Source organism: Rhagoletis zephyria, unplaced genomic scaffold, assembly GCF_001687245.7.
Source record: "Rhagoletis zephyria isolate East Lansing unplaced genomic scaffold, Rhagoletis_zephyria_1.1 Rzeph_scaffold_04893, whole genome shotgun sequence".
Lineage (NCBI taxonomy): Eukaryota > Metazoa > Arthropoda > Insecta > Diptera > Tephritidae > Rhagoletis > Rhagoletis zephyria.
The window spans coordinates 29497-46671 of record NW_016161976.1 but is presented as its reverse complement, the minus strand read 5'-3'; the positions used below and the strand labels follow the sequence as shown (position 1 = coordinate 46671).

General features: G+C 33.7%; 1 protein-coding gene across 1 annotated transcript; it reads left to right on the top strand.

The window, feature by feature from the left end:
- Positions 1–618: 618 nt before the first annotated feature.
- On the top strand, positions 619–10861 carry Iyd (Iodotyrosine deiodinase). Its single transcript, XM_017626882.1, has 7 exons — positions 619–753; positions 846–1226; positions 2973–3080; positions 7786–8127; positions 8197–8700; positions 9705–9888; positions 9963–10861. Exons 2-7 carry the CDS (start codon positions 870–872, stop codon positions 10697–10699), a joined length of 2232 nt encoding a protein of 743 aa, XP_017482371.1. The 5' UTR covers positions 619–753; positions 846–869; the 3' UTR covers positions 10700–10861.
- The last annotated feature ends 6314 nt before the right edge of the window (positions 10862–17175 follow it).

Genomic DNA, 17175 nt, shown 5'->3' with positions numbered 1-17175 from the left:
ACCGACCTAACATATGTATCAAGATATAAACTTTATCCTGTGGAGACGGCCAGAAACTGCCCGTTTATATCTTGATACATATGTCAGAATATAATTTGCCAATGGAGACCGCTCATTGCTCTTCGAGAGCAATATATATCAGAGCTTATATNCATATGTCAGAATATAATTTGCCAATGGAGACCGCTCATTGCTCTTCGAGAGCAATATATATCAGAGCTTATATCTTGCCATCTATTGCCGGCAATTTGGTAGTTTGACAGCTACATTTTCATTTGCACGAAAACTTCGTGGCTGCAACATCATCATTATTTTAATATAAAAGCAAAAATTGAGCTGTTTCCTGTTAAAATATTTGTACTTATGTATTTGCTTGTAAAATAGCCTATTTTTTAATTTTTTAAGCGATTAAATCCGGCAAAAATACGTTTTCGAAGCTATCATACAAATGCTTATATATCTGTGGAGACGGCCAGTAAAAGCAAAAACAAAATACAAGTAATTGTTGTATTTGTTGAATCGATACCACCTTATATGAATTCGCCTTGCGCTGTACTTTGCGTAGCTGATGAATGCTGTGTTGAGTATACGTAAGTATTTTTGTATCATAAAATAGTGAGTATTGGTCATATTTTGCTTGCAGGCTTTGTTTTTAATGCTGTTTTTTTTATACATACATACATATTTCAGAAGCATATAAAATATACAACGGATTTTAACAATAATGTTATTGACGAAAAAGGGTGCAAGGAGGTAAAGTGATTTCGCATAAGAGCTCTCTTAATGATTTACATACATATATAATGCACCGTATGTGGATATGTATTTATGTTTATTGCTTGCAGGCATTTATAAATACTTACATTGCCATGGATGTGGAAGATATAGTTCAAAAAATTAAAGCCGGAGTTTATAATCTATCATGGAAGGAAAGGCGTAATAGTGCCATTTGGAGCATTTTTGCAGAGATCGAAAAGGAAGACGGATTCATTTTGCAAGGTTATTTATGCTGTTCCAAGTGCATGCGTTTATTAAAATTTGATGGGAAGCGAACTTCTAACTTAAACCGACATAAGTGCTACTCATCTTTAAATGAGTCGGCAAGGATTGATAAAATTGATTTATCAAATGAATGCTTCTCGTCCACTAGTGATGCCGACCAGAATTTCGAAGACAGTGATCCGACTGTGGCGGAAAGTGAAGCTAGTGAATCGCAGCATTGTGAGGTAAATATTTTGCGAATTTTACATACATATTTAGCGTCCCCGTGATGCTAGAAGAATCAATGTGCAAATTTAGCAATCTGAAGTTATTGTGTTGACTTGATTAGCCTTTGGAAGTTCTTTGTTATACCAAATCCGAGAATTAGAGCTGCAAAACTATCGATGGCACTATCGATAGTTTCAATTTGTCACTACTATCGATGAATGGTGGTCACTATCGCGATACTATCGGCAATCATTTTCATCGCTTTTTTATTTTATTATTGGATGCGAGTTATAATTCCTACTTGAATTATAATTCCTACTTGAATTACTAATTCATAATTAGTTGTGCGATCGTGCATGTATGTAGGTATATACAAACTATGTTAGACAATTTTTTTTATATGTAGCAAATAAGCAACACCTTCAACAAAAAAATTGCACAAATTAACGGTAAAACCTGGGTGCTTCAAACTTCCACTTTATACTAAAATTTAACGGACTAAAAAGTACATACTCAAATTTTTTCTAATTAATATATTTAAAAACTACATTTTGATGCAACTTCTTCAAATTTTCCATTTTTTTTTTTTAACGTTTGAAATAATGACTTGCATGGTTTTTGTTGCATAACGAACTACATATATTTTCATAAAAAAATAATAAAAATTAAATAAAAAAAACAGGATTAGCTAAAACTTGTTAAAATGTCCTGTCTCCATTTATATTTTTGCCGATGCATTTATAGTTTTTTACATATTTGGCTGGTTAAATCGAAGACCTTAATCTCATACAACTGACTTCCTAATGAAAGGAAATTAATTAAAATGCATTGTTTTTGTTATTTAAAATATCTAGCTTTGTTATGTTTAATAAATCACACTAAAATGGCGTTTAAAGCTAGCCTTCATATTTTTTCTACTAATTTTACCATGTTCAATATAATTCGTGCCGTAGTAAGGATCTCATATTTTTTCTCAAGATTAGCCATCTATTAAGCGAAGCGCACATTAGCGCGATTCCATCGTTGCGAATACGTTGCGAATTCGGCTGTTAACTTCGAATCCGCAAACGTGCGCACACTTGAGCGATTTTTTCGCGTCGATTTCCGATGTACAATTCACTCAATTTTCCCTTTATTTCGTGTATTTTCGCACTCGGCGTGCCCAAATCGTACAAAATACTATTATTACGAACGTTTTTATTAGTTTTTGTACATTACACGTATTTTTTTCTTTGCCTTTATTGCTGTGACACCTTTCTTCTTCTTCTTTGACGCCTTCAAAACGCTGCAAGCCGCGTTTCGAACGCGTCAATAGAGAGGAACATTGAATGTTCGAAAAATTCGCAGCGCATTAAAATGTATGGGTAGTATTTTTGTAATTTTTGGGCTTGCGGATTCGCAACGACAGAATCGGGCCAATGTGCGCTTTGCTTTACCAACAGTATCGATACTACCGAATGGTGAGGCCCAAAACTATCGAAAATATCGAATGGTCCAACGATCGATATCGATAGTTTTGCAGCTCTACCAAGAATACAATCCGGACACGAAAATGGCATATTTTAAAATTGCAATTACATGAATATGTGAAGTTGTCTCACAAAAAAAAACTTTCAAACTTGATTTCCCAACATTTACATTTTTGCACATTCATGTTCCTGGCATAAGCGGGAATCGTGGTTCATGCATGAACCAATTAGATTTGTGTAGGTGGATCATGAGTGGGAATGTCTTATATGAAAATTTGATCATGTGTTCAACAGTCACCACCTAAACTCGATCTCTACGGCGGAACTATCAACTCATACATTAAATTAGATAAAGCCGATGCATCCTCACCTAATACAGAAACCAAACCAAAATGTTGTGAGGTAAATATTTTACTTTTATTATATTTATATTTATAAATTAAGTACAGTTGTCCACATAATAATAGGAGTGCGATATTTTGACCAGTTTTGGCTATTTGTTTGTTATTTTTTTATAAAAGTCTAGCTGGTTGTACAACAAACACCATATAAATTCAGATTTCAAACTTTGTACAAGAGTTATAAAAATTTCGCAAATTTTCATCCAAACTTAAAGCTTTTTAATCGGAATCCTTAGACAAAATTGTGGTATGCAGTTTTGTAGCCCATTTAATTCTGCTAAAAAATTCCTTAGATTTTTGGCAGTTTTCTTTGCTGGCAGTGTCCTCCCATGTAAAAGAAAGTTGTCGAACATACTTTGTATGGAAAGAACGTGAAACCCTTCAACCAAAAAATCAACGGGGTTTTTTAGCAACTTAAACTTGCACTTTATTGTACTATAATTGAATGGGCTACAAAACTGCACAAACTAATTAAAAAGTTTGAAATTTGTGTGAAAGTTTGTGAAATTTCTATATACTTTGTGCAAAGTTTGGAATTTGAATTTATATGGTGTTTGTTGTATAGCCAGCTATACTTTTTTAAAAAAATAATAATAAACATTAAATTAACAAAAGAGAAAATGCCAAAACTGGTCAAAGTAACGCACCCCTATTAAATTGTGGACAACTGTATATCTACCTGCATGTCTATTTTATTGGGCTACATCTAAAAGTTAAGTGACATTTTGAGCAGTTTTGGCATTTTTCTTTTGTTTATTTAAATTTTATAATTTTTATATAAAAGTCTAGCACATTGCATAACCAGTACCACATAAATCCACATTTCAGAATTTCTAGAAAAATTTTAGTTATGCACTTTTATACCGGATTAAATTTTAGTAGGTTAAAGTTCACATTTTAAGACGCTAGGAAATCGCGTTGATTTTTAATAGTTTTTTCTTTCTGACGGAGCTAGCCATTTTCTTCCATATAAAAGTAATTGTCGAGCTAAATAGTCTGAATAAAAAGTTTAAATTTTTCGGGTGCAATTGTTAAAGTTTGTAGAATTTTTATAATTTTTGTAGGAAGTTTGAAATGTGGATATATGTATGTGGTGCCTGTTATGTTATGCGCTAGACGTTTATAAAAGAGTTAAAAACAAGGAAGGGATTTTTAGGACCTAAAAACCTATACAAAAGGCAAAAATAACGAAATAGGCTAGAAAAGGCAAAATAAAATTAGCGAAATAGGCAGGAAAAGGCACTAGAAATCGCAAAAAGGCAAAAGAAGGCACCAAAAAAGACAAAAAACGGAAAATAGTAAAAAAATATATTTAGTTTAGAAATGTTTATTTTACAAGTAGAAAGAGAAGAACTATGAACTATCTGAAAATTTTCTACTTTGAATCTTTGACTTTTTTCTCCTTTCGAGTTTTTAACTCACAAAACTTTAATCACTATAGTTGTAGTAACATTGAACCACAAGATGCATTTTGAAGTTTTCTGGCAGCATTTTCATTCGACTATCGTGAAGAAAAGCCCTGATTGTACTAAACGTGTGCTCGACGTGAGTTGATACAAGTGGCGCTCATTTTAAATATGGAACGTTTAAAAGTTTCATATTGTCAGTAATAAGGGCCTTTTCCTTGCCCTTTGCAATTAAAGGTAGAAAGGGCAAAAAAAGGCAACATCAAATGTGTGTGTATATATGGAATCAGGGGAAGCTAAATCGTGGACGTTCTTAATCGAATATACTCAATCTCTTTAGCAGTAAAAAAGGCAATTTCCATAAAATCCGTTCCCTGGTTATAAAAAATGAATAGACTGTGTCCAAAACTGGTCAAAATTACACTTAACTTAATCAGTTGACCATAAGTGTATATACATTGGGTGCATTTTTTCGACATTTTTTCTGCCAGATTCGGATTCTACATAAAATTCTAATACCATGTCCCCACCAAAAAGTTAACCAGTGAACAGTGTTCGGACCTCTAAAACTCGATTCAGGAAAATCAGCACAAAAACAAATTTTCCGTACTAGATTTTCACCTTTTATTTTCGCTTTCGACATTAATTGTATGACTTAAATATTTTCTATTCANCCTAAAACTCGATTCAGGAGTAAATCGCTTCAAAAATCAGCACAAAAACAAATTTTCCGTACTAGATTTTCACCTTTTATTTTCGCTTTCGACATTAATTGTATGACTTAAATATTTTATATTCATGCAAAAATAAAAAACGCGAGGCAATGGAAGGATAATATTTTGGCTCAATCCTTATCCATACGTCCTGAAATATACTACCAGACAGAAATGCGATTGCTTTATAAAAAAGAAAACCATGAAGAACATGAGAAATAAAAAAACAAAGATTTGAAGTCAAGCGGAGCAGAGGAGTAGATTTAAAATTTTTACAAAAACCGAAGTAAATCTAATCTGATCGGAGGTTAACTCTGAACACCGGTAGGGAACGATTTTTTTCAATTTTAACGCCGATGACCCACAGATGATAGGAAAAGACAGGGTTGTATCAGACTTCCGACGTGGTTTCGAGTTCGTTAGCTCAACTTGAGGTTAAGTTGAAAACTAAGGTATTTCTCAAATCTTCACCGTTGTTTCTCGACAGTACCTCAAGTGGAGGGTCATAGCGTTCTCAACAAAAAGGACTTCTTTCTTTGTATGAAAAAGTAGTGTTTCTCAAGTTGAGAAAAAGCTAGTGCTCCAATATGATTTTAAAATTTAAATGGTAAATAATTTGTACCATTTTGATTGAAACGACAATATATATTTACTTGTTTATTGGTTTTATAATATATAGTTAATCAATATAGTATTACAATAATTCACAGTCAAGTTTTTAGTCGTCCGTCTACAGTTCGACAGTCCACCACTTGATTCACTTCGCGTTCTATTTTCTTTGAAGATATTATTTACTTTTTGTTGGTAATTTTTCTCTTTGTATTAGCACTGCGCGACACTAAAAAATACCTGGGAAGTTATGTATATTTTCTGGTAGGTCTTTTCGAGTACCACCAGAATCGAAATATGAAATTTGCCAAACACCCCCAAAATCTTGATTTACCGTTAAGAAAACCGGTTTTTCGTATTTTTGCGTACTTAGCCTGTAACTTAGTTCATTATCAACCGAGCTTCGGTTTATTACCAGTTCTAAAAAGAATAAACTTGGGCCTTTCGAACGATATGTATGTAAGTGAGTAAAGAAACCTTAAGAGATCGGTGTGTATTTACCCAGCAAACAATTTTTTTTTACTTTTTTCGCCTTTTTTCAATTTTGGTGGGGTTTTTACGCACTATTTTATAAGAAAATCATATTAGTCCTAAATTGATTGTAAAGCCAAATTAAATAACGAAAAAACTGATGTTTATTTTCGAAAATCGGATGAAAGTTTACTGAGTTGTAATTCTATTAACAACCGTTCGTTTGTATGTACATGAAAGCGCCACAAACGTTCACCATGGTTAGGCTATTTACAATAGTTAAACAGTTCACAAATAGGCAAACTTAAATTTATAAACTACTACAATTCTGGTTTTACTCGAAAATACCTACCAGAAAATATATATATCTTTCTTTTTTGTAGCACTGTGTTATTCACAAAGCTCAAAAGCTACATCAGCGTGATTTCCTAGCGAGGCACTAATAAAAGGAATAAGTTTAAAAATTTCAAGTCAAGATTTCAGTTGGTTGCCTATTAAATTTTGTAAATAATCATTATTTTTATAGCAGAAAAATAAAACTTAATAATAATTATTATCTCTAAAAATAAAATTCATAAAAAAAAAGAAAATCAAATAATAATTATTTTCGTTGAGCGAAAATATAAAACTCAATAATAATAAGTAGTATTTTCAAGCGAAAAAAATAAAAATCATAAAATAATGATTAAATGCCGATTTAAACTATTTTACTCATGATGATGACCGTCCTTGATAAATTTTTTTCAGTGGTCTCATATTTTTTATTTTTTCATTCAATATTTGTTTGTGTAAATTTGTACAACTTACTGGAGTGTTTGAGCTTAATATGGGCCTTTGCTTTGCCCTTCCATATGAAGCTCAGGCACTTTCGTATGAATTGTATATATATGTAAGGCACCTCCTTCCATTTTCAATTCACTTTTTTCAGTTTTTAGATTATTCTCACTTTTCGTGTATTCTTTAATTTCCGCTAATTTAAATTGAGTTGAGCTTGACACTTTTCAAGATTTTTCCACCAAAAATTCTTCTGGCTAAATCTGACTACTTCGGACTGAAGAGAGTCAGTCACTCTCACTGAGTGTTGCTCTCTCATTTCTGCTGTAATTTTTGAGTTAAGAAACGCTTTTTAGTCTCACTGCTGCGGACTATTTCTGGGAGATAAGGAACGCAACTAATAATTCCGACGTATTGACAACCTTCTCCTTTTTTGAAGTCGGTTAAAAATGCTCCTGCCTATCAAAAAGTAATTAATTCTTCATACGAAACACGACCCAATAACAATTTTGTATGAAAAAAAATAGAGATAGATAGCTCCGTTTAAAATTTGGGGTGCTCGAAATTGACTTAAGAGCTATGCTCTAATTGACTTTTTATAGGAATTTTATGTAGAATCCGAAGCTGCTAGTAAAGATTTCGGAACAAATAAACACGCCCTAAAGTACTACATACATACAAACATACATACATATGTATATAAATTAAATATTAAAATAAACATTATTTCAAGACATTTACACGCATTTCCAAGGATCCTGAAGTTATTTTAGAAAAAATTGCCGGCGGTGACTATACGCTTTCACATAAGCGTAAAGGTAAAAGCGAAATTTGGAACGTTTTTGCAGAAATTAGAAAAGGTAACGGATCATTTGTAAAAGGATATGTATGCTGTCGCAAATGCATGCGTTTGTTAAAATACAATGGAAGGAATACTTCTAACTTAAACCGGCATAAGTGTTATTCATCGGCTTTGACGGAACCTCGAATTCAGTTGATTAAAAACTCGTCTTCTGGTTGTGATGGCGAAACGTATTCGAGAGACTGTGATCCAATTGCATCACACCGTACCGGGGTAAGTATTTTGTAAATTGAAAATGCAATTATTTTATAAAATATTGAAACAATTGTGTAAAATTTGCAGCATACTCCACTTCATAAATTGCTGTTCGATGATGAAAATGATATTTCATGTATGTCGACCAGTACAGATCAGCAAAATAATACGGAAGACAAACATACTTCGTTTCACAAAGAGCCGGCGCACTCCGCCCTTAAACAACTGGAGTTTTGCGGTACTAGCAGTAAAAGTTCAAAATTGACGCAAGATCGTACTACAACACCGGGAAAATCACAAAAGTATGCAAAACAACTCGATAGTTTATGTGAAATGATAAAAGCTGATTTGCAAGATCTTCCAGAAGAATTGTTCTTCAATGCCAAATGGAGGATAATGGATGTTTTACGAGATGTTCATAGTGCAAAATTAAAGAGTACGACGACTCAACCAAGCACAAATTGTGGTGTTGGGGAAGTAACAAGTGAGAGTGGCATTTATACAAGTAGTATTAAGGTAGGTCAAAAACTTATGACGGCGGGAGAGATAAAGATGAATGATTGCAGTTTTGAAATGAATGACAGTTCAGAAAACTCATAAGATTAATATGGAGTACGTACATACATGTATGTATGTATGCACATAGTATGTACGTATGTATATGTATATATAGTCATATACATTTGTATGTAAATAATTGAAATAGATTTAAAATACAACATTAGGCCATATGTTCCATTTAAATGATCCCACCGAGTTGTGTATTCTATTGATTTGATTAGAATTCTACTTGAATACATATGTACATGCCTATGTATATATTTGTGGGGGAAACAAGTAAGTATTGAATGACCCGTTTTCAATACGCAAGCGACATTTTAAGAAGCGTCCCAGCCAGTAAAATCATCGTAAACGAGCTCGTAACTGGATATTTTCTCGAAGAGAAACCGAATAAAAAGTCGTTTATGATTCGTTTTCGAGTACTTTTTCGCGCTTGAAATTGTAGAGCGCCTACGAACAGTCGTAAACGGATCGTAAAAGCTTTCGTATGCGAATATTTTATATTAGGAAATATTGTGATTCAAGGAAAAATTACCAACAAAATGAAAACTTTCTTGTGCTGACAAATTACTACAAGCATCTTTCTATAAATATGTTTTTGGCTTATCGCTTACGAGCCTTCTCCAACTTTTGCCGATCGAGAATCTCTCCTAAAATATAATGTTCGTAAAATGTGCGTTTTCTTGTTGGCTGGGGAATTTTTAAGCTATTTGTACAAGATTAAATTAGCGTGTATTTTTTCTTATTTAAACTTGCTCTAGATTGCTCTTATCAACACAGTACACAATATACATACGTATGTATGTATTTACATTGTACAAAAGTACTTATAACTACATAGATAAATTGATATACTACATGGAATTATAAACACAACTTAAGGCACATACTATTTAAGTAATACTTTTGTAAAAAACAATTGGGTTAAATCTGTTCCACATAGTTTTTAGTAAGCAGCGTAGCGCAAGACATTGCTAAATACTTCCTTTTGCCAAACAAAGCTAAACAAGAATAAAAGCTTATAAAAAATGGAGATCATTTGGCTATTACAAAATTCTTTCTTGTTAAAACACTCGAAAGATACATTGATTGTACTGGTGTTAATAGCATTTGGAATATTTGCATATCGTTTCGTGAATAATAAGGTTTCTCATACAAATGCAGTCAGTTGTATAAAAAATAAGATAACTAGGTTAGACGGTGAAGAATATGTTGGTGGTAGGTAATGCTTAAAATATGCAATTCCAAATTCTTTATTTTACTACGTACATTAAGTTTTTTTCCTTTTCCAGCTGAATTCAATGATATTACCGAAAAATATAAAGAGACAAATGTTGACACTTTGCACAACCACTATGTACCAGCACTGCAAGTTGATGAACATGTGCCATTTCATGGTGCCACAGTTACGTTAAGCGGTGGTGCCAAACAACTATTCGAGTTGGCCAACAATCGTCGCAGTGTACGTTCTTTCCGCACAACGCCAGTTCCTTCCCTCGAGGTAATTATGGATTGCATACGCGCTGCTGGTACAGCTCCCAGTGGCGCACATACTGAACCATGGACATTCTGCATCGTCAAAGATTTCGACTTGAAACAACGTATTCGCGATGTTGTCGAAAGGGAGGAAGAGTTGAATTATGCCCAGCGTATGCATCGCCAGTGGACGGCTGATTTGCGTCCCTTGCGCACAACTCATACGAAGCCTTATTTAACAGATGCACCGTATTTAATTTTGGTATTTAAACAAGTATATGGTTATTTGCCAGATGGTGGCCGTAAGCAACATTATTACAATGAGATATCCGTAGCAATTGCAACTGGGATTTTGTTGTGTGCCCTACAAGCTGCTGGATTGAATAGCTTGATAACTACACCACTAAATTGTGGACTCGCATTACGAACGCTACTGGGTAGGCCTGCAAATGAAAAGTTGCTGGTATTATTGCCCGTGGGCTATGCTGCTGAAAATTGTGTTGTACCTGATTTTAAGCGCAAAAAGCTGGAAGAAATTATGCAATTGTATTAAATTTGCAGTTACATATCGCTCTTTTGCATGAATAACGTCACATCTGCAAACACATCTAAGTGGAGAAAAACGTGAACAGTTTGCCTACGCTTCCATAGTAAAAATGAAGACATACATACATATGTACATAAAGTTACGAACAAAAGTATTGTCACAGTGAACTTTTCGAAATATATCCAAAGTTTTTTATTCTTATTTATTTGCGATAATTTTTAATAAAAATATGGTTCACACTCCATCAAAAAAACATAAAAACCAAATCTCCAAACTTTGGAAAATTCAATAAATTTGCATACTAACTTGTAACTTTTTATTCAGAATTTTTGGAAAAATTCTAAGAATGCAGTTTTATAGCCCATTAAATTTTAGTAAAGGAAAGTGCAAGTTTAAGTTGCTAGAGAATCGCGTTGATTTTTGGTTCTTCATACAATGTTCGACAATTATTTTTTGTATGGAGAAAAATTGCCAAAAATTTTAAAAATTCTTAAAAATCTGAATAAAAAGTTGCAAATTATTATATATATATATATATTTTTTTTTTTGATAAAGGTGTTGCTCTTTTTCTTCATTAAAAACAAATTGTCGAACATACCTAGATAATCAGCCTCATTGCGAGAGTCGTGCCGAATGCAAGTCGTTTTTCGAGAGTCGAATCGTATCGAAAATTTAGCGCCATTGCCTAAAATTTCCACTCGACTAGTGTATTAAAACGGAAAAACTTGGCAGCACTGCATAGTTTTCGACAATTTTCGTCGTTTGCTTATTTCAGCACGACAGTAGACAATGCTAATGTTGTCGAGTCGTACAATTCAGCCTAATTTACGACTTACGCAATGAGGCTGAATATGGAAAAAAATGACCGACATCGTAAAAAAATGCCACACATCAACGGTAAATCCCAGCTACTTTAAACTTGCACTTTATTGTACTAAAATTGAACGAGCTAAAAACTGAAAAAAAAAATTAAATAGAAAGCTCGAAAGGTTTACGAAAAGCTATCGATTTTTTTAATGTTCAAAGATTTAAGCTTATTTTCATACAGTTTTTATTAAGGAATAAACCATATTAAGTTTCGCTTGCGTTCTCCTTTTATTTCTTGCAAGCGAGTTGAAATTTTGTTGACTGAGGGCCTGTGCCAATCGGTAACTTTTTTCTCCGTGGTGAGACGGGGTGGTAAAATTTGCTATGGTGTACAAATAAATTGAATTTTGCTGTGCCAAATGCAAAGTAAAATTTGGCAGTTGAAAAACCAAACAAACGCCCGTGCGAAAGCTCTATTTGAATTTATCTAAATTATTCCAATTATAAAATTGTGATGTAGCTTTATTCGAATTGTAATACGCATTTAATTTCATCTTCTGGTTAAAATGGATCGATCTTTGTAAATTTTAATTGAACATTATTCAATATTATCAAAATCACCNGTTCACCACGAGAAACGTCAGATTTTTACTTTGATCCGTCAAAATTTTCTCTTTTCTATCATTTGGCACAGGCCCTGAGTATTTAAAAGCATACTTTTTTCACGAAATTCCAAACGCATTCATATTTTAAAACACCTGGAATCCGCCACTCCATTTTATTATTTTCTTCTTCTTATTTGGCGCTGTAACCGCCTAAGCGATTTTGGCCGAGTCCAAAACAGCACGCCAGTCATTTTATTATTTTAAATAGTCATTAAATTTCTAAATTTGAATTTTGTTTTTGAAAATCAATAGTTCCAAACAACTAAAATTACAGATGAAATCAAGCAAGATCTCGCAAACCAGTCGGTGTGCTAAAAAAAATATGCTTCGTACTTTTTGCGGTCTGCACGTGCGGGATCTCGCAGGAATTGTCACGCAAACTAGATTATCAAGCAGGTAAAGGCGGACAATAACTTATATTTAAAAGGACTAAGAATCAAAGTGCTAGCGGAGATTAAAGCGTTGGGTTCAGAAAGTATTTTTGATGTTAAAATTGTACTTAAAATCGGTAAATTGTACTTTTGTACTTTTAAAAAGACATTGTACTGAACAAAGTATAATTGTACTTAAAATATCAACACCTGCGGGTACTCGCGCGTGCCCAAAACAGCTCAGAAAGCGTTCCTCACGCTAGAAAAATGGGTCACAGAGCGAATACCTTCCACTTTTGGATCGTAAATGTCTTCTTCTTCGTGCCCGAAATAGCCTGGCCTTTTTTCCGGACCGAAATGTGCATGAAGTCAATTTGAAATAACAGCTGTTGTTTGTTTACATCCGATAGCAAATTTTGTAAAATACATTGCAAGTTTCTGCAATATCCCGTTGATTTTTGATATTTTTTTTCTGACGGTTCACAGTGGGGCAAAAAAGGTTGTCGTGGACAAATTAATTTTGAGAGCCCAAATATGAACCGATTTCAAGTTTCTTTTTTACAAACGAAAGATAATTAAATTCTGCGTCGAACTGTTCGAGGCGATTTTTTTAAGAAGCTCAAGAAAAAAAATTGTACGTTTGAATGCTTCCACTTTTATGGAAAATACTTGAAATTAATTTCAAATGCCTGCAGTTATTTAAAAAATTATTTATAAACATTTCTACATAGGATGCCGCTAATTAAGTAAAGTATTTAATTTGTTATCTGTACTAATATATATTTTGAAAGCGGTTTTTGTTTCTGTTCGGAAAACTCGAGAACAGCTGTACCGATTTGTTTGAAATTTTGGACACTTACTCCAACCCCTCCAAGGATGATAATATGAGGGAAATAATTTCGATATATAAAGGGGGCGTGACCCCTCCCATACAAACCAAAATTTGCATTCTGCATATCTCTGGAAGTGTTTATGGTAGAGTACTGCAACTTGGTACAGAGATATATGAAATAAATCGCATACTAAGGGAGAAAAATTGGGGCTATTGGAAAAGGGGGCGTGGCACCTCCCATACAAACCAAAATTTGCATTCTACATATCTCTGGAAGTGTTCATGGTAGAGTACTGGAACTTGGTACAGAGATATGTGAAATAAATTGCATACTAAGGGAAAAAAATTGAGGCTATTGGAAAAGGGAGCGTGGCACCTCCCATACAAACCAAAAATTGCTGTTGGCCCCAATTTTTCTCCATTAGTATGCAATTTATTTCACATATCTCTGTACCACGTTCCAGTACTCTACCATGAATACTTCCAGAGATACGTAGAATGCAAATTTCACGGACAAAAAGAAACCATTACTTCACTTGTCAGGGCAAAAATAGTGGCTGCATTTCTTTATTCATTCTGAACGTTTGGAATATACTTTTTTGTTTACTTATTCTTTAGAACGTTCCTGATGATATGTTAACGTATATTTCAAACGCATTATTTTTATTCCGGCTGTGAAAAACCTGCTATGGAGCTTCAGCTTAAGGTAATCGGTCCCATATTCGCCGAGTGGATTTTTTATTTCACAGCTTTCATGATACAGTGCGAAAAGTACGGGATCGGGGCTATTTATTGTTGTGATGCTGTCATTATCAGCTGATGCCCGGAAGTAAAGCATAGAGTTAGTTGACAGCGAATATGCACAAAGCGCAATGTATAATGACATTGCATCGGCTGACACGAACCGCAGCGAAGAAATATGTGAAGTTAAAATGGCATTTTAAAAATAACTACGCAGTCTATCGAAGTGGATGTCACGTCGTTTAACGCATACATACGTCGCCGTTGAGTGAAATTTGAAGAAAAATCGGAGAATTGGTTAATAAAACTAATATAAAATCGTTAAACGTAACATTTTCAATCGAGAAACGTCGGCGTTATCGTTTGTTGAAATTTTCGCTGTGCAAAGGTCGAAATGCGAGGTCTGTGAAATCGTATTCGATGCGAAGATAATGCAAGTGAATGCATAGAGCAAGGAGGCTTGGGTAAAAATCAAATTGGACATTTTCTTTCGGAATAACGGAAAGAGGGAGAAAAATACTTAAAACTCGAAAAAGAAAAAGTGCACGACTGATAAGTGCCTGAATTCGTGTGCCGTGCTGCAGTGAAAAAATAAAATAAAAAATATAAAGTGAAATTTTTCGTTTTTTTTTCATTACTCTTTGTCCATCCTTTGGTATTTTCTTCCTCATTTGCGCTGTCATCACCATTTTGACAATTCTTCCTCGATATATGTGTTGGAATTGGAATAGCGTGGTGTTTATTTCGTTTCATAGTGCGTGTGTGGTAACGTGGTGAGTTCGTTTACAAACGACTGCCATCTGACAAAAAAGCGACGAAGCGAAAAATAGGCGCGTGTGGCTTGCAAAGAAAGTTGTTGAAATATACATATAATTTTTATTAAATTATCATCGAATAAGTGTACAATGGAGATGTAATTCACAAATTTACAAAATGTGCTACCGATATTTCTAAAAAACGAGTCCGGGGGTGTAAAAAGCACTTCATAGAATAACAAGCAATCGTGCGATAATGTGGTTGAGCAACGCCTGTGGCTTTCCGATAAAATTGTAAGAAAATAACTAATAAAATACACGAATAAATCGGTTGGAAAAGTAATTATTTTATTTGTTTTTTTCTCGTGTGCCTGAATTAATAAAATTGGAATTCCTCTAGTGCTAATAACATTAAAAGGTGAGTTTCACTTATAGCAGCTGGCGTACTATATGTATGGACTTGTGGGTGGAGTTGAAGAAGTTGTGCACATCATTGCACGTCTGTATATGCATACGTATGTACATATGTATGTACATATGCATATGTATAATTTGGTTTTGAATGAAGGTACGGCGAGACAAGTAGATGAAGATATACATATTTATATATATTCCCCAATTGGAATGCATCTTTATTTACATAGTATGTACATACTTACATATATACATATCACATATGTACTAGTTTTTTTACTTTAAGCAGTCCACAAATGTGTAAAAATTTTTTGTTAATGCCTATTCTCTAATATAAACAATCGGAAAGATTCTTAGGTGTCTATACTTTTTTAAAGTAAAGTAGCAGTTAGACGTGGCAAGTGCAAGTCCTTTCCAAATGTCTGTCAAACTGAAGACTTTCCAAAAGTGATAACAGAAGCAGTTAAGAGCGTGTTCATGGCGGAATCATGAACCAATTAGAATTAGAGTATAGTTGGATCATGTGGCGGAATTTTACCGGGTGAAGTAGTAAGAGCAAGAAGAAGAAAGGTTGAATTTAATATAGAAAGATTGCAAACAATTAATTCGCTGTATGAATAGCCAGAAAGCGTCCCTTTCAAAAGACACTTTACATACAAGGTGTGACTGCTCATGCAACTGCATTCTGAAATTTTATAATTTGACAGCCTTTTTGAAATATATTGCATTGCCATGTCGGACACCCTCTTTAAGGTGCGGTTAAACGTCAAATGTGAAATCGAAATTCTACTTTCCCGTGTAAACAGCCAGAAAGTCCTTTTTACAGATATGCAGAAATATTTTTCGGAAATAAAAATTGCAAGGTGTAAAGGAGCGGTTTAACGTGGCAATGCAAGCGCCTTTCGCTGTCAAAATGCGAAATCGAAAGTCTACTTTCCCGTGTAAACCGCCAGAAAGTCCTAAAGTCCTTTGTGCAGATTTGTAAATAAAAATTGCAAGGTGTAACTGCAACTCAAATTACGCAAATTGTTTCGAGAAATAATTTCAACTTGATCGTGCTAGCAACTTTCATTTCCAATCGAGTGTTATCGTGTGACGCGATTTTTGCCGAATTTCTATGAGATAAAAATGTTGCATCGCATTTAAAAAAATACTTGTAATTATTGTATTCTCATGATATGAACAATATACATAAATATTAAAGCATCTGCAAAAAGGATTTGTTGGCTGTTTGCACGGGAAAGTAGACTTTCGATTTCGGATTTTGATAGACAAATGCGTAGAAACAGGGGTTGCATTGCTACGTTTAAGCGCACATTAACGATATTCAGAAAGAATTGACCGCCATGCGAAAAAAAAACATATTTAATTATTTTATATTCTTATAACTAACATTTATTTATTTATCTTTGCAGATCTTTCGGAGTCTTGAAAAAAATGGGAACAATATCCAGTATTTTCATAATTACATCTATTATACCATATAAGCCTGCAGCAGCAGTCGCCAGCCAAAAGTACGCAACAAGTTGACCGCGACTTTTATGAACAGGATTTTCGCGCGTTAGCGTATCAACCCCCTCCCACCGTATTTCATGCCTTTTTTAATGTATGCGTGAATTATTCGTCTTTTCCATATTTACCAATAAAAGAACTCCTCTAAGTTCCTTTGCAGCGTCAAATATACCGATTTTAAAAGATTTGTCGGTTGAAAAAACAAAAAAAAAAAAAAAATAATAATTAGCACACGGAAATGTCACAATTGATAGTTTTAAAATCCATAAAAACTATTTCTTAAACCGAAAATTCAAAATAATTTTACAAATCTTAAAATACAAATCGTTTCTACTGAAAAAGTAATTAAAACGAAATCTACAGCAGCGAAATCTACCTTGCCACA